The sequence below is a fragment of the Halyomorpha halys genome, unplaced genomic scaffold (genome assembly GCF_000696795.3).
Source record: "Halyomorpha halys isolate HHAL.00 unplaced genomic scaffold, Hhal_1.1 Scaffold523.1, whole genome shotgun sequence".
NCBI lineage: Eukaryota > Metazoa > Arthropoda > Insecta > Hemiptera > Pentatomidae > Halyomorpha > Halyomorpha halys.
Window position 1 is genome coordinate 166,436 of NW_027111178.1, and position 18,778 is coordinate 185,213.

An 18,778-nucleotide genomic window follows, 5' to 3' on the forward strand; every position below is an offset into this window, starting at 1 on the left:
GTTGTAAATATCAATAAATAAATTATTTAAAAAAACAAAAAAAAAAACAATTTTATTAGGAACTTTTAAAAAATAAATTATTAAGTTCCATTCAATTGTTTATTAAAACTATTTTTTTTACAAGACTCAATAAATTAATTCTATAACTTAAAATTATGAAAGAATTTTATGAGAAAATGTCATTCCATATTTATTTATAATGCTAAATAACCCTCAGATAAAAAATATTTTCATATAAATTCAATCTTTGTCCTTATCTTTATGTCTCCATAGATATCGGTCACATTTGTTAACTTTAAGCATCCCATCTAAGGTTGATAGCTAATGGATACAGAGGCGGTAATGAGTACGATGGATGTGCAGTAATGAGAATTTGAAGTTTAAGAGCTTGCCTACTCTAATCTGATTGGCATATTTTTTTAAAAGAATAATATAAAACAGAGATGAAAAGAACATAAAAAATAAATAAAAACAAAAAATTTTTGATATTACACATCATTTATGATGAAATACTCTAGTACCACTGATATACTGATATAGGGCTGTGAGATCTGGAAAAGGCAATATAGAGAGATTTGAACAGAAAGTTCCTGTACAATTACAGGAGCAATCTAGGATCAGAACCATAACACATAGAGGAGAAGAACTAGCAGTGAACTGCTTGCAGAGACTGGTCCGTCAATATCTCATGATAGGAACTTTACCTACAGGTGTCCAACCTATTCTAACCATGGTGAGGGGTAAAATTATTCATTTTGTGGGACAGCCACTTAATGAAAAAAGTCAACGCCCCAGGCCGGATTCGAAACGACATTACCTGGAGTTCTCAGTTTGCCAAGACCACTGGGTCAACCACCTGAGCTACGGATGGTCCCATTTCACTATACCATAAAGCTAAGATCTGAAGAACAAAAGAATTCTGGCTTACTTAGCTTTGATTTTTCTTTCTTCCCGTTCCTCTTCCCATTCGTATCTGTCCAGAATGGCTGTGCATTCAGTCAACGACAGATTTAAGAACTGGGCAACTTCGCTGGAAATTTCAACGGTGTTCTTTCTATCCATGAGATATAAACGAGCAACATCTTCATGAGGTCCCAACATGATTCGAGTCACTAAAGGATATTCATCATCTTTCAGCATTCTCTGTTCTGTAAAAAAAAATTAAAATAATTTATCAGTATGATTTATTAATTTTTAACCAACCTGTAAGAGGTTCTGGAAAGGAAATCAATTGAGGGATAAGGTTCAGTAGAATAGGTCCTTAGAGGAAAATTTTCTTTTAAGGAAAGATGTTCTGCAAAGCGCCCTTCAAAGGACATTCAAGGAGCAAAAAAGATCTTTTAAAAACTGAAATCCTGCAAGAGGGATCCTTGGAGAAAAATAGGTCCTTCAAATGTTCTATAACAATAAGAAATCAAACTTCTGGCTGAGTACATTAACCTCAATCTGCACTAACTTAAATCAAATGGTTTTAGATTAATGAAAGGAGATTGGAAAAGAGAGAACTCATTAATAATAAGGAAATATAAAAATAAAATGACAAAGTGTATTTTATTCACATGAATATTTTTATAATAATTAATTATTGCATAGAAATTCTTACACTAAGTATTTTTAGAAAACAGCCTTAAATTCAAGTTTTTAGAGAGCTTATTAGAGTCTTTCTTATTCTCACTTGTATTAATTATTTTATTAAATATTTTGAAAGGAAAAAAATGTGTTTAGAAAAAATATTCTAAAAATTAACTTACCTCCATTATCTCTAACGACGTAGAGAGCGAAGCAATTAGAATGAGAATCGACTTTGTACTTGTCTAACATGAGATTGATGACTTCGTTCGTAGAGACTAGAGAAGTAACCCAGACGGACATCTGTGAGCCGTAAGGCGGAGTAAAAAAGGAAGTTTCTCTAAAAATCAATTTTTTTATGTAAGTAATATAAAAAAAAAAAAAAAAAAAAAGAATGCAAATAATTTAACACTGGTTTATAAATTAAATTAAGTATATATTATGTCAGTAAATGTCTACTGAAGCCATTTTATGGCATTACAATTTATGAAAAAACCTAAGGATTTTAAAAATTGATTCTTAATCAGGAACCGATGTTGCATTGTAATATTGAATTAAATAGTAAAACAAAAAAAAAAATGGTAGGAGGAACCAGATGTTTCTATGCCCTGCAAAAAGCTCTCCGACACAAAAGTCTTTCCAGGAAAGCAAAGCTTTTGTTGTACAAAACAGTAATTAGGCCAGTGGTAATGTATGGCAGTGAGACCTGGACTCTAACCAAGGAAAATAGAAGAGCTCTACTGGTTTGGGAGAGAAGAGTCCTAAGAAAGATCTTTGGAGCCGTTAAAGAGGAGCACAGGTGGAGAATCAGAAGCAATGACGAAATAAAAGAATTGTATGGAGAGCCTGATATCCTCTGTGCTATTAAGAAGAGCAGGCTAAGATGGTTGGGACATGAGGAAATGATGGAACCCTGCAGGCTACCTAAAAGGATGCACCAGGAGGAAAAAGGAAAAGGGGCAGACCCAGGTGCCGGTGGCTAGATGATTTGAGAGAAATGGGAATTGAAAATTGGAGGAGTCTCGCTGGAGACCGCGAGGCATGGGAAAGAATGGTGGCAGAGGCCCAGATCCTGCAAGGACTGTAGTGCCCAACAGTGCGTAAGTGAGTGAGTGAGTGAGTGAGTGAGTGAGTGAGTGAGTGAGTGAGTGAGTGAGTGAGTGAGTGAGTGAGTGAGTGAGTGAGTGAGTGAGTGAAATAGTGAGTAAAACAAAAAACATTTTTATTATTGTTTAACTTCTTTTATTGTTTTTAGTGGTTACCTATTATAGAAATGACCATTAATGGAACATCTTCTTTTAAGTCGTCTTCTACGAGCTCCTGTCCGTCGAACTATTGGGGCTCTTCTCCGTACTGCACGAGCTTCAGATCTGGTTTCACTTTCAGACTCACCACCACTTCCTGCTCCTTGCTGAAGAATTAAAATTTTAAATTATGAGGGGGACAATAAATAAATAGAAATGAGGTGAAACAGATACAGTGTTTACTCTTCCTCTTCAGTTCAAATGATCAACTAAATCTTAGGATTGAATGCAGTATCAATTAACAAAGAAATATATTAAAAAAATTCATTCAAGGTGGTGCTTGAATACTCGTTGCCCGGCAGTGGTGCCATACCTCAAGATTCTCAAAACACTTAAGTGCCATGGAACAGTAATTAAGGTTTTAAACTTAGAAAGAACAAGTTGGGCTCAGATGATAAAACACCTCAAAGAAATATGATAATCTTTTGTAATATGCTCTTTTTGAGTAAATAATATATTTTTGATGTATAAAGGGTGTTGATATGTTTTATTTTATGTATAATTTTAATATTGTTATTTGTTATTTTAAATTATAAAGCAAGCTAACCAGTTTTCTTTGTCTAAAAGAAATACGTTGTATTCCAAACAAAGCCAAGATGGCGGTACGTATTCTTCAATCAAGTCCGTTGAATCAAGGCCATGTGAGCAGATTCAAATATCATAAAAACTATTTTAACTCTTTCCATCATAATTGAAAATACAGCAATTTAAAGGAAAAATAGAAATCAAGAAATAGTGCAAATGAATAATATTCAGAAAATAAATCATTTGCAAAAATCCCTAACTGTTGTGCAAAAATCGATGTTTACATGTAACCTCAAGGAAGGTTTTGTTTTAGGAGGGAACAGAGTCGGGTCTGTGGCACCGAAGAGAGATGGTGCCTTGAGCAAGAAGAGGTGCTCATCAATTTCTGTCCAGCAAGAAGGAAGCCATTTTGGACGCTTGGACGCCAGAATAATAGGAAGAAAAGAAAACATCAAGGATCTCAAAAGGAAGACCGTGAGCTTGGTTAGTTTGGTTATAACTAAATTTAAAATACAATTGTAACAGAGATATTAATTTAATTAAGTTAATTGTAAAAGTGTTTGTATTCTGATTGCTAGTAACCCGCCCTGAGATATAGAGTCTCTCTCTCTTTTTATATAATAAAATTAAGAGTCTTTTTGTATAATAAAATTATATTATCTATTTGATATTAAAGTTCTTAATTAGAACCCAAGTTATCTCTTATATTTGAAGAAAGTTATAAAACGAGCAAAGATTCTTTTTATTTTATTTTTTAATATTTTTAAAATTATTACACTTTATTGAAAGAGAGTTGCTTCACCGTGAGTAATACATAAAAGGATGATGGTCCAGGTGCAGTAAAAAAAAACTTAATTTAACGCATTTTCAGGCTCACTACTTTCTGGATAAGATTGTTACCACTCACTTGGACATCTTCACTCTTATTCACTAAATTTCTGTCTTTTTTAAATATTTCTTCCTTTTTCCCACTCTCACATTGTCTTCTCTCTTGTTTCTTCCTACATTCATTTTAGCTTATTTTTTTACTCATCTATATTACTTTGTATCTTTTATCCAGTGTAACATTCATTCCATTTTTTTTCTTGCCCATTGCATCATAGATATCGTTTTCTTTCACACATTTCATTCTGTTGATTTTAATTTTTTTCATTATTTACATATTTTATTATGTTAATTCCATTACTCATCATTTACATTTTCTTCTGTATCATTTATTTTGTATAATTCATACCCCTACAATATTATACTTTATCTTCCATTAATATCAACTAAAATTTATTTAATTTATTATTATTTTTATCAAGTTCTTTTATGTTTATGTTCCTCTGAATTAAGGTTGTTATCTACTTTTTTTTTTTTTGAGCCTCGATGAAGGCCTGAAATTCAAGTTGAAATTCAAACGTCGGCGCAAATAAATAAGTTTTATTTGTTTGTGTATCTTTGCTGACCGCACCACCGACCATCTTCTCCTCTTATCAATCTACAGCCAACTATCAACACTTCATTTTTAAAAAAACTCAAATAGAGATTAAACTATTTAAATCGTTTATTAAACTTAAATAGTTTAATCCCTATTTGAGTTTTTTTTTTTTTTTACTGCACATGGATCATCTTTCTTTTATATGATAATGTTTACAATGTGAACAGTTCATAAGGCAATGGAGTGTCCAAAATGACCAAGTTAATAACATCAATAAGAGAAATTTATACGAGCACTAATACAGGACAAAATAACTTTTTATTTCTATAAGGATTACTCGACATTAAGTAAGGCCCCTTTACTGAAGACAGGTAGCTGTTAGAGTAGTACTATCAACAGTTAAACTGTAAGAGAATTCTTATTTGGACATTGACAGAGAACCTAAGTTAAACTTGATAGACAGATGTTAAAAATAGATAAATAAGGAAACATACAAGTCTATAAGTTATATATGCAGTTGGTATTATGAGGTTATAAGGTGTGACACTTCACTGCCAAGGCATCTACATATGGCAGTTAACTGTCACACATACACAGATAGTTGACAGTACTAACAAATATCAAGTAAATTGTGATAGTATGACAGTACTGTCAGAACATCAAATATAGTAGTGTACATAATGGTAGTGGCTGCACACTATAAAACCTGGACTCTAGAATAAAATAGGAACAATCATACATTAGAATCTTTAATCTATGATTACTATTGATAGATAAAAAAAAATTCTAAAATGTTAAACTACTAGATGATCTCATAATAAAGTAAGTAATGGCATACTTACACTAAGAGCTTCTGGATTGCTTTGGCTTCGGTCTATAGCGAATCCCATCTCCAATGTATCTTCAAAGCATCTTGAGTAATCATCGCCATTTTGCTTTTCGATATCAGGGGACAAAGGAGGATTCAGTTCAGATGACAACGGTGAAGCATCGGCAGTAGAGCTGGTGTTACTGTTAGGAGAAGTAGGAGCTCTTGGTAAGCTGGAAGGCATCGTTTGGTAAAGTTTTTCACCATCTTCTATTTTCCTTTCAACCTAAGAAGAAATTAAATATTTTAAATAAACTTAAGTTCTTAGTAGAGAGGTGCAAAAGAATCGGGAACTAAATCTAATAGCTAACTTCTCTAAAAACCAAAAAAAGTGTGAGTATGATTATAAAAAAATAGGCATTAATTAATTACAATATGAAGCACAGAAAATGAGAACAGCTAAAAAGTTATCCAATACCTGTAATGTTTTATTTTTATTTATTAAAATTTAATAAAAGATATTTTTAATATTTATTTTTTAATTTGTTAAAAAAATATAAGAAAAATTGAAAGGTTCGGGAATTTCTGTTATTCAATAGATAATTTATTTTAAAGAACAATAATACTAAAAAAGTAGGTATTAATTGAGGAAACATTCAAAACAATCTGTTAATTTTTATGAACCACACAGTAATAAAAACAGAGTGGACAATAAAGTGAATTTAATTAAATAACTTAAATTTATTAAGTTATTTTCAATATTTTGCATTCACCTTGTAATTATATTTTTGATAATAATAATAGACAGTTAAGGCTAATAAGGAGGCAATGGCGGCCAGAAATGTTGTGGCAAGGGTCCTAGGGTCCAAACTGTTTACCGATAGCCTGGGTCAGTTGATACTTATTTTGTGACGGTCCAGCAAATGAATCCTGACACTTCCACGCTACTTGGTGCAAGGCAGCAAAGTCTAGGCATCCGTTACTAGTAAATAAAGCTTTAACTAATACATATTTGTATCTGTAATTAGAATCAAGTTTTTTGTGGCTCTTTTTTCACTGTCTGGAGAAAAAACAAAACAATGACCAATAAAAAGATATATATTTTTTTTTTATTTTTATAAATTTTATCAAAATAAATAATGCTAACCTGCAAAAGCTCATCTAATTCATTCCATTCAATCTTATTAATGTCAAGTTTGGATGGAAGAGTTAGGGATTTTCCAGCGAGGTTTTGAGTTTCGTCAACTGCTTCAGGTTTACAGTCTTCAGGTGGTTGGATAGACCCATTTTCCAAAGGCTAAAACAAAAGTAACAAAAATGAAGAAAATTATTTTTTGTTTACCCTCTAGCTCAGTGATTCTATTCAGTGATTCCCAAAGTGCAACGGACCCCTGGTGGGTACTGCAGCGATTCAGGGGGCAGTGATGGCCATAGGTGCATTTAGGGGATGAAGAATAACTACAAGTTGTCACGGTCAACAATATTACAACTGAGGAAAATAGAGCCGAGGATTACTAAATTGGTAGCAGTACACCCGGTTCATCCTTCTCATTAAGATGATTTCGAATGTTTTAACTTTTGTGGTGTATTCTGAGTTCAATAAATAGTTTCATAATTTCCAAGTTCAATGTTTCTAATTCACACCTTTCTTCTTTGCTATAGTTTATGAAAAAGGTAGAAACATTAATACATGAATATTTCCTATTTATTGGTATTAAAATTTTAAAAAATTAATTTCCAGGGGCGCTAGATAATATTTTTCCTGGAAAGGGGGTGGGAGGACAAAAAAGTTTGGGAACCACAACTCTATACCATCGTGTTGAATGATCACATTAACAAATCAATACACCAGCAAATATATATTTTTTTTTTTTGGAGGAAGGGATAAAGTCACCAACATTGAGGTTGCTTTAGAATTAAATAAATGTCAAATGTTTTTACAAATACAATATTTTTTATATAAGTACTTTAAAAAATAAAACAAGTAAAAAAAATACACAAATGATAATCATCAGAAACGCCTTAAAAATAATTAAAATACCTTTTCGGGAAGCCCATTGATTGCAATCCCGCTGTACCTATAAGAGTTCCTCTTTCTAACAGTAACAACAGTTCTCTGATCATCGTCTTCCTTTAAGTGTATCATTCCAGATACTCCCCAATAAATCCTTAATGCTCCTTCCAGTACTAGGCGTCCATTCACCTGATAACAAAATGGAATCTGGATATACAATTTACATTAAGCTAAAACCATTAAAAGATAAGAAAATAAATAAAATCTTATACAAATAACAATTATTATAAAAGGAGTGGCCATTTAAATATTAAAAAAAGAAAAGAATATAATCAACTGTCAACAATAAATAAACAAAATAGATGGAATACTGATATGACTGGAATATGTCATATATGAAGAAAAGCCGTAGCTCCAAGTGATCTGAGAGCCAACAATTAATGGACATGAAAAATGGATTTAGAAAATTTAGAAAGAACATTTAGAAGTGAAGATACAAACATTATAATTTTTTGGCACTTGTTTCAGCTGAATATAGATTGTTTCTAGAGTTAAATCTGCTGGTACAATCTTTTTTTCAAATTATTGGCGTCTAGATCACTAATACTGAAGTTATTGAAATTACTAATCAAAATAAAATTCAAATTAAAGTGATTGTAACTGTAATTACTTTTTGCCTAACACTGCTGATAATTATCAAGTTGACTCCAAATAAATAAAAATAATTTTTTGTTAAAATATATTTTTATTAATCACAGCTATTAATAATATTTTATAAAATAAGCACTGACAAAACAAGAACAACTGTTTACCTCTCGGCATCTTATTTCACCACTCCTTCCATCATAATACTGATTGAAGACTTTTAGTTTTGATTCCAAATGAGACCTAAAAGAATATTAGAAGATAAGAATTTATTTTTTAAAAAATAATTTTTATCCTATTGGCTTATTATTATCTACTTAATTTATTTTAACATTTATCTTTATTATTCTTTTTAGCTTGCAAAATCCTGTTTTATATATTCTTATCATTCTTTTCTACCTACTCCCGCATCCTTCCTTCTACATTATATTTTTATGAGATCTGTAATATTAATTTATCTGTTACATTTAACATCTTATAACAGTTATTATGTCCCCTCATTTAATTAAATTAATAGATCTTTTCAATTATATATATTTTGATGAATCTGTTCACTCCATCAGTGTAATTAATAACTTACATGTTAATATAGGCATAAAATCCTTAATTATAATTATAATTAATTAACTCTACCTTTGTATCTTTTTATTGTAACCTTGATGAAGACCTACAACGTAGGTCAAAACGTTGGTAGAAATTATGTAAATATTTGTTACTAATTTTTCTTTCTTCTTAACTGCATCTCTGGCTATCTTCTTCACATTAACTTATGGTTAGCACCATTATATACATAAATGATATAGATTATAGTTATTTGGGGCAATATTTTTAATTTTATCTAAGCTAACCTCCTCTAAGGAAAATAACATCACTAATGAACTATATTTTAGTTCAAGGAGAGGTAGAACAAGTCTGTGACTGTGACAGAAGATTCTTTGAACATTCTAGATTAGGCAATTGGAGAACAGCAGCTGATGATAAAACTGATAGCTTATACAGCGATAGGTTTTAAACACATCACTAGCATCAGTTCCAATGTTTCCAAAAAGAAAGACAATGATGAGATCCTCTCCTCCTAATGGAGTAAAAGTGTTCTACTCACTCTTTCGGGCTTTCAAAGGCTTTTTACACCTTTTAAGCTATATAAAGAAGGTTGAAGGCGATCAAAATCTTGTGAGCCATGTCGATGATAATGAACATAACAGATCTGTCAGAGCAAACCTCATCCCTCATCGAGGGACATCATTGCAGAGGAGACTAAACAGGAGATGTTATTCCTTTTAAATAAGTAGTTACAGCACAGCTTCTGGCTTATTGATTGATCTCAAGATTTTTGAACTGATTCTTAAAAGAATGTGGCAGTTTCGAAGGGCTAATGATTTATCATGAATATGAATCACAAAAGAAATCTATAGGACATTTCTTTAATCTAAGCTGACATTACATTTATATATGACAATATAACTTAAGAACAATCCATTCATACTCTTGAACCTATTATTTGTACATGTTGTAATAAAATAAACAGAAAACATATAAAATAATGTAAATGCATATCAAATCCCAAGCAAGTCCAAATGGACAAATTAAAACAATTGATCTCATTAAAAAAATTTTTAAATATAGATAGAACATTTATTAAATTTACACTATCAAATAAAAAACTACTGGCTAGAAACTAACTAAATGAGAATTCATTCAATTTTACATAATAATTGTTTTTATCATACCTTGGCATGTTTTTAGAGGAAGACTTATTCTCAACTTTTCCAAAACTAGTATGTGATTCCACTCTAGTCCCATGACCATATAATTGTGGACCAAATAATGCGCCATAACAGGGAACATGACAGTAAGGAACCCCTTTGTGCTAAAATAAATTTAAATTATATGTAACAAGATACAGACAGAAGACTGTACATGACATTTCAAGTATAGACAGGCCACTAAATACATAAGCTTTTGTTCTTTTATTACTTACATGGGAATCAAGTTTATAGTGTCTAATTATCACAGCTTAATTCTAAATGACCACATGAGCAAAGAGATATATATGGTGTCATATTATTCTCTTTACTTTACATTGAATAACATAATATTCACCTCAGCGTGCTGCCCAGGATTTAAGCGTTTTCCACATTCCTCACATCTCAAACATTCAGGATGCCAATCATATCCTAAAGATTGTTTCCGCTCAGCTAAAAGAAATTTCAATTAATTAAGCTGAGTTCCATAAAACCTCATTTTTCATCAAAACAGACCCAAATTTAAGAAACAAAGACAATTTTTTTTTTATACATGACAAATGTAAATCAAATTATTACCGAAATAAACTGGTTTGCCGCATTTATGGCACTTCCACATCTTAAGATTAAATTGTGCTTAAGTCATGAAAATGAAGAGAATATATCAATCACTTTAACGCATTTCTGTATTTGTTTATATTTCATAGCTCCTAGAGTGATCTTTTGATTACTGTCTGTAGCAGTGTTGCTTGAGTCACAACTTTACTTTTATAGGAATAAATCAGTAAACCGTACTTTTACAATAAAAATAAAATGTGAAAAGTATTATAAAGCCCGATTAAAACAATATATTTTTTAAAAATTATATTTAAAAAACGAAAAGTACAATTTTTGAAAATTAAATACCCCCTCTTATAAAATTAAAGTATTTTACTATACATTCAGACAATAGTCTGCGGATTCAAAACAAAACGCAAATGATTCATGAAGCCTTTATGAATTATGCATATAAAATATTCATAAAAATCTAATATCGTAGAAATCAGGGACATCTTTTTATTGACCACTCAAGTTTTTTTCTGTTTTCTTTGTGGGAAGAATACACTGATCTTATCAATATTTTCGTATTATCATCCCTCCCCTTTAGTGTTTGTTACTCTTTTAATATTAATCCTTTTAACATAATTTCTTTTTGTCATATATAATTGTACTGTACATTAACATTTATATAAATACATATTTAAATGTTATGCTATCAAAGACGGGTGAATTCTCGGATGCTCCTGCCAAATTATCGGTTTTAATGGGATTAAAATGACAAATAACTAAAATACAACTATTATAAATGGTTTTGAAGTATTCCATACCCTAATAAATACTGAAATGGGACATAATAATAAGGTAATATATAAGAATATAGTAATGTCCGAATATGGGTAATGTCTTTTCTTAATATAGATATTAATAATTATTATTGTGGACGTCTTACTACTTATAATTCATTAATAAATTAATTTATTTAAGAAGTTACATTTTTCTGCAAATGGAAAGCGTGTTAAATGCAATATTAAATGAATTGAGAATGATATATTTTTTTACAATGAAAAATAATACCAATACTTTAACTATGATTTTAATCTAAAGTAATTTACGTTTTGCCTGAAGGTATTTTGATATGGATTAAAAGCTTTGAGTTGCAGTTGTAAATGGATTTTATCAGTTTTTTTTTTACTGCTATTATCTTTAATATACTTTATCTTTTTTTATTATCTATGAACTAACTTATAAATAATTATGGATAGTTTATGTGACTAAATTTTTTCCTTGTGATTAATTTAAAAAATAAATAAATTTTTTAAACAGTATACAATTTTCATCATATAATTTTTTTTTGTTGAGTTACTTCTATGCTTAACACATATTAATTTATATTCAATTAGTTCACCTGTCCAAACAAAGATGTGTCAATTAAATCTTGTTCTCTGTAACAGACCAATCTAGTATTTATTATTACCACTTTGTAATACCATAACATTCAACAATTACAAAATATTTAAAAGAAAACATGACTCTTTGGTTTTAGATCAGACATTAAAAAAATTCTAAATTTAATAAATTTATTTTCATCACAGGTAACATAGTCCTTCGGGACTAAACTAGCAAACAGAATAATTTGATGAATTTAAGGAATAATTTTTGGATAGCAGAAAGTCACATTTTTTTCTGAAATAAATGCATTTATGTTATGCCTATAACCCATACCATTATTCATCTTATTTACTTTAATCAATCAAATTGAAAGAATGAGTAGCTTAGGCAATTTTTCTAATTTTAAGTTTTTATTTCATCTTTGCATGATATTTATCTTCTTTTTTTCAGCACAGAACCAGGTTGTTAATAGTACATTTTTTAGATCTTTGGATCTTTTTGAAGAATATATAAATTCTAAGAAATATTTTAAAAAGAATAGAATTTCTTTGGAACCTCTCAGTAGCCAGGAAGAAAGTTCGATGAGATCCTCCTGGATTTGAGTTACAGGTGGGTGATAATATCTCAAATTCCAAAGTGCGAATAGCGCATATATCACATATCAGAAATGGCACATCCAAAGATTTAAGTTTAAAAATCTAATAAAAGAAAGATGGTCTGGGTGCGGTAAAAAAAAAAAACTTAAATAGTAATTAAGCTATTTATTTTGCCATACTTTTCACATATTTTTGAGCAACACTTTAGTTCACTTTTATTGCCTGTTATCTTATTATCTTACTGTTAAATGATTTAGTATCTTGTACTAGTCAGTTAGTATATTTTTTAGTCATGATGAAACCCTGCAAAGTGGAACGAAATGTTGGCTCAAAATAAATAGTTTACCTACAATTTGAATTATTTAGACCCTACCCGGACCATCTTTCTTTTATTAATTACACACTGTAATTCAATGATCTTCCATTAAAAAACTAATAGTATCATGAGTTGTTATATTTTTTAAAAAAAAAAACAGTGTTTCAAAATGGAGGATACTTAGATCAGTTGAGATGTAATGGTTTAAATAATTTTGGAAAAATAAATTTTCATTTAATACCAAAAATGTTGAAAGAGGCCTCTGGTTCGGAGTCCGTGGAACGATTCCCAACACAACTAGGAGCTTCATGGAGGAGCTTAGGGTCGATGTCCAGGACGTGGCTAGGATGACAGAGAATATAATACTTGACTCCCTGGGAATCATACACCACCACATGCATGGAAATTAATGAGTAGAGGAGTTATCCAGAGGAGGGATGGCATGCTTGCATCGCATATCTTATTTGTTGTTTTATTTATTTATTACTTTATTGTTTTTAATATTCTATTATTTGTTATATAGGGGAATTTGTTGATAAAATGAAATAAGGGTTGTAAAATAGAAGGGAAAGAAAAAAAGGAGTAAATTGAAAAGCTTGTATTTAGTTTATAGACTGGTATTAATTGTAAAAGAATACTGTGGGGAAAAAAATGTTATCTTTCTATTATATTATATCATATAAAAATATGTAATTTATATATGTACGATCATGGATTGATCAGTATGGTGTGTAATGTGGCAATCCGATGTATTTGGGCAGCATGAATGAACAAATTTCTTTCTCTTCTCTTCTCTTATCAATTAATAAATTGAATATATTGAAAAATGAAATTTTTGAATGGTTCGACCAGACAATATTATTACTTCAGGAAGGAAAATGGTAGTTTTAATTAGGACCACATTCGGCTGAAAGTAACCAAACCATAATTACTCAACTGAGAAAAATGAATTTAAAGTTAAATAAAAAAAATCATAAATATTACAAACTTAAACATTAAATGCTCTCTCAAAATATTTTCTAATTTTGAGATATTTCACATCTTCAGGGTCCAATGTTTTCATATTGAGTTCATAGATGGTATAAACATACACATAAAGGGTTAGATCTTTGATGTAGGAAATGGTGTGATACTTCGGAAACAATAATATTTATCAATTAGCTCTTATTTTGCAAATTTTATGGTTAACTCATTTCTGCTGAATGTGATTCATTCAAACAAAATAGGTATTTTGATGCAGTAATTTTATTGAAATATACACATCGAAAAATTCAATAAATATTTTATTTACAATGTACAACATGTTAGAAGGCAAGTCTTCACTGTCAGTAATTATAGATCCTCTTGCAGCGTGGTCCAAGATGTGCACTCTCCATGGGCCGCATCAGGGAGAACCCCTCACGAGCGATCATGATTTACGGTCCTCCCGTCATTCAATGCATGCAAGAAGGTCCTATACAATAACTTTCAGTTTTTTCCACTCGTTTTAATACAGCTTATTAATTAAATAACATTATTTAGTTATATTTGACAACTTATTACTTATTTTAAGCATATAAATTATTTTTATTTTAAAATGACCTATGTTAAAGTAATGAAACATTAAATATAAAAAGAAAATTGAGGTATATCAGTATAATATAATCTTTAACTATTTATTGGATTATGAAAACTTATTCAAAGAATGTTATTTATAAATAATTAAATGTATCAATTAACAAAGCAGTCAAGAAGCAACAAATATTTTAATTCTTAGCATAGCTCTTTCCATGTTTTTATTATCAATAACTGAATATATATAAGGAGTTTTCTCTCAAAAGTTGATATGCCCACTTTTCAAAACTAAAGGTTTTCAGGACGAATAAAAATTCTACAACAAAAACTTTTAACTTTATTTCAAAATTTAAATTTTCTCCTGGCTGATAGCCATTACAAATTGATATTTTCAATGAAAATAAAACTTATGTACATTAGATGTTCCGATATTAATTTTTTGGTAATAATTTTCCACAAGTCAGAATATTAACTTTTGATAGAAAACTCCTCATATATTTTTTACTATATTTAGGTAAATTACTTTAACATAACTAAACTACTAGATTACTTAATTAATATGAATGGTAACTAATTATATTAATAATCTAAAAAAAGTTGCCACTACATAGTCCACATCTAAAATCTATTAAATATCAGTGAAATGGTACATAAAGCTGAATAAAGAGATTTCCCTTAAAAGATTAATTCAAAATTCTTTAATAAATGAATATGAAAATATCCCTCTTTAATATATTATTAAGGGGGTTTCTAATGGATAGCTCTGACAAAATTTGGATGTATTTTAAATATGGTATATTACATCTAACGAATGTAAGATTTATTGGTTAGAGTGAACTGAAGGCAAATCTGTAAATGATTCAAAAAATAATACTAACTGTATCTGAAGCCATGAAGTTATTTTTTGTTACGTACTCAACATCTGACAACTGCTATTAAGGACAAATGGAACTTTTCACACCTAACAGTGACCTAGCTTGACTTGTTTGTAAGAATAGGGTTTCCACTTAGCTTATTAGAGGAAAGCTCTCTTTTGCATTGCAGGAAAACCATGAAGGTTGTATAAAAAAAAAAAATTAGGAAAGAATCAATGTAGTCATAAATAATTTGCATTAGATCCTATAAATGAGCCGTTCAGTGCACACATCGATTAACTCCACTTTTTGAAAAAACTTAAATTTAAGTGTCAAAACACTTGGTATAATCATAACTTTTTATATTTTTAATAGCTTTCCTAAATAATACAGATTAAGACCATTAAACGGCAAAATTTTTTTGGCCATTGAATAATAAGTAATTTATTTCAGAAGCAATTGTGATAAACTCCATACTCTAATGTAAATTGTTTCAACAACGCAATTATTAATTATTGAATTATTTGTTCCGTCCATGCATCAACGCTCTTTTTTTAAAAACAGCCGAAGATGCTTTCCCCCTCTCAACGATATTGGTAACAAGGTAACAAAATCGCATCGGCAAACAGATAAAAAAGAAGGGCAATGCAAACGAGAGTTAGTATAACAGTGATCTCGCACCATGAATGTTACTGTATACTTCACCAATATTACATGGACTAAATATTTTCTTGGTCTTTTCAACATTATTCCCAGATTGTTTTTAAATAAATAAATATTAATAAATCTGTTATAATCAAGAAGAGTGAGTTTTTGGCTATTCTTTCTTATTAATTTTATACACCGTTAGATGAAAGCTATATCTGTATTTATGTATTCTACATTATATATTTGAATTTATATTATAACAAGAATTTTAATAAACAATATACAATACTTCATCACGTTTCTCAACTTTTTGTTTTATGGAGTTAATCGATGCGTGCACTGAACGGCTCAAATTATGAAAAATAAATGGTAAGTATAACAAAAATTAGTGTCCCACAAATAAGGTTTGAAAATTACCTATTGCATTTTTGGGACACAATTATCCCAATTCAAAAAAGTGTGATCTAGGTTGTTGTTTGACTAGGCTTTTATTTTTTTTTTGTCTTAATTATGGCACTATCTAGCTTAAAAATATGAAACACAAAGTTGTTTGAAAATCTCTTCATTCAGTAACTCAACTCGTACTGAAATTTCAAGCTGAGAGTTAAAAAAGTAGGTACGTACTATAAATAAAACTCAAATTTTCAATACAGGACAAGAATTAAAATGATTTTTTTTTTTAAATATAAGTTTCAAATACTTATAAATTAATAATACACTTGTAAAAAAAATAATATATTCTCTGTATTTTGAAGATGTATTATGAAAATTAAATAAAATTGATTTAAGTTATCAATGAAAAAAGTATCAGATTGGAAAGGAACTAAGGATCTAATTATTCATTGTTATTTTGAAATTCTAAAGCAATTTTTTTTTTTAAAATTATAAGTTAACAAAAATTTAATTTAATTCAACGACGTAGGGTTAAAAATATTTTTCAATAAGAAAACTTGAAACTTATAGTAGCAAAGTATGAGTGAATAAAAACAATAAATACCTATTTTGTTTTATCAATACATGACCACTTAAATCAAATTAAAGTTTTAAAATTTACACTGGCACCAATCATTGTATCATCATTAATAAATTCTATAATAAAATATCATTTAACAACATATCACAGATATAGAATGAAATGGCCTGACAAAAAGCACCATTTTTGAGTATATAGCAGAGAAAGAATTATTGGAACAGTACTATAATTGAAGACTCAACGCATATATAGAGTAAGGCTGATATTACAGCATTAGTGCATTTATACTAAGATAAATATAAATCTTTAAAATATATTAAATTATAAATTAATTATAGAAATATAAATTGAAGGTAAATAAATTAATTAAAACAGTAAAATGTCATTGAAGACAAAGATAATAAAACTAAAAATAATATTTCGATTTATTATAAAGTACTTAACCAATACTTTCTTTTTTATTTTGCATATTTCATTCCATAAACACATTTTAATTCAGAACATTTTATTTTTCAGAGGTAACTGCAAAATGAATTACACCGCCCGATAAGAAAACAGTTAAAAAATATTATGGACAAAATTAAAATAGGCACAAGGCTTAAATTCCTGTAATTAAGAAAAACAAAAAAGAGAATATACAATATTTTTAGAGGTAATCCAGAGTCTATAAAAACATATTTTTTTAATTTAATAAAACATTTTTTTAAATAATATATATCTATAGTCAATGAATTCTAATTGAATATAAAAAAAACATATTTTAGTTTTAATCAAGGTACCACAGATGTAAAAATTAATCAATAACATTTTTAGTGGTTAGAAAGCTAATAAATTTCTGAATTTGTTCTTTCCAAGCATGAGAAGAATCATAACCAAATAGTAAGGTGTCAAAAAAGGGGAGTAGAATATCCATTGGAAATTAAAAATTAACTAAAATTGAGGAAATCTTTAAAACTATCTTTTAAAATATTTTTAAAATTCAGTATGAGTAAATGCCTCAATATCGGTTGTGATCTTCGAAACAGGTTCTGCGCTCGGGTCGTATCTCATGAATGGTTTCCCCCACGGGTCGATGAGAAATTTTTCAAAATTCCATCTCACATCAGAATTCATCAACGGTTTCCAATAGAGTTCTTGTAAATCGCCAAAACCATCCCTTGTCGACAGGCAGACACTCTGTAAGAAAATAAATAATAAATTAAATGTTTAAAGGTAAATCTAATAAAAAAAAATGCAAGATTTGACTTATTCATCGTTTTAATCAATAATCTAAAATTGATCACATCAAGAAAATTATTACCCTTGTTCACATGCATGATCAAGGTTATTATAAAAACCCATCATGTTAAATAAATGAAAAATTTAAATTTTTTACATCTTGAAACAGCCACCATTTTTTATTCCCCATACCTATACTTGGCAGACACATCAATTTAAACTAGTAATTATATATAGTTTTCATTAAAGTAATAAAAAATTAGGGTGAAATAACTGCCTTTTTTTTGTATGAATTTCCAAAAGAATTAATAAATAATAAAAATGACTTTTTAAAACTTAGGAACAATAACCTTCTCCTTCCTCTAATAAAAAAAATAAGTATTTTTTTTGTAACAGAGTTATCATTTTATCAGTTATCATTGTTTTGAAACAGTTGCCATTTTGTATTCCGCCTACCTATACTTGGCAAACTCATCAATTTTGACCAGTAATTATACAAAGTGTTCATTAAAATAATAAAAGATTAGGGTTAAATGACTGCATTTTGTCTCCTCCTGCATACAAAATGGTTTCTTTCTGAGAATTCCATTTAGAATTATTTCGTTTTAGGCTCCCAGCTTTTATGAAGATGTAATTTAAAAAAAAAAAAAAAAAAAC

General features: G+C 29.2%; 2 protein-coding genes across 2 annotated transcripts in view; both read right to left on the reverse strand.

The window, feature by feature from the left end:
- Rassf (Ras association family member) overlaps window positions 1-10,764 on the reverse strand; it is a 13,257-nt gene extending 2,493 nt beyond the window's left edge. The window contains exons 1-10 of the mRNA XM_014425591.3: window positions 10,613-10,764; window positions 10,392-10,486; window positions 10,019-10,158; window positions 8,456-8,531; window positions 7,671-7,832; window positions 6,777-6,926; window positions 5,664-5,915; window positions 2,832-2,980; window positions 1,752-1,909; window positions 929-1,148 (exon numbers count right to left, since the gene is read on the reverse strand). Coding sequence (XP_014281077.1) covers window positions 929-1,148; window positions 1,752-1,909; window positions 2,832-2,980; window positions 5,664-5,915; window positions 6,777-6,926; window positions 7,671-7,832; window positions 8,456-8,531; window positions 10,019-10,158; window positions 10,392-10,486; window positions 10,613-10,652 — 1,442 coding nt within the window. The 5' untranslated portion in view covers window positions 10,653-10,764. The remainder of the gene's footprint in view (window positions 1-928; window positions 1,149-1,751; window positions 1,910-2,831; window positions 2,981-5,663; window positions 5,916-6,776; window positions 6,927-7,670; window positions 7,833-8,455; window positions 8,532-10,018; window positions 10,159-10,391; window positions 10,487-10,612) is intronic.
- Window positions 10,765-14,139: 3,375 nt separating this feature from the next.
- Window positions 14,140-18,778, reverse strand: part of LOC136796213 (glutathione peroxidase-like) — a 43,937-nt gene continuing 39,298 nt past the window's right edge. The window contains 1 exon segment of the mRNA XM_067049262.1: window positions 14,140-18,079. Coding sequence (XP_066905363.1) covers window positions 17,876-18,079 — 204 coding nt within the window. The 3' untranslated portion in view covers window positions 14,140-17,875.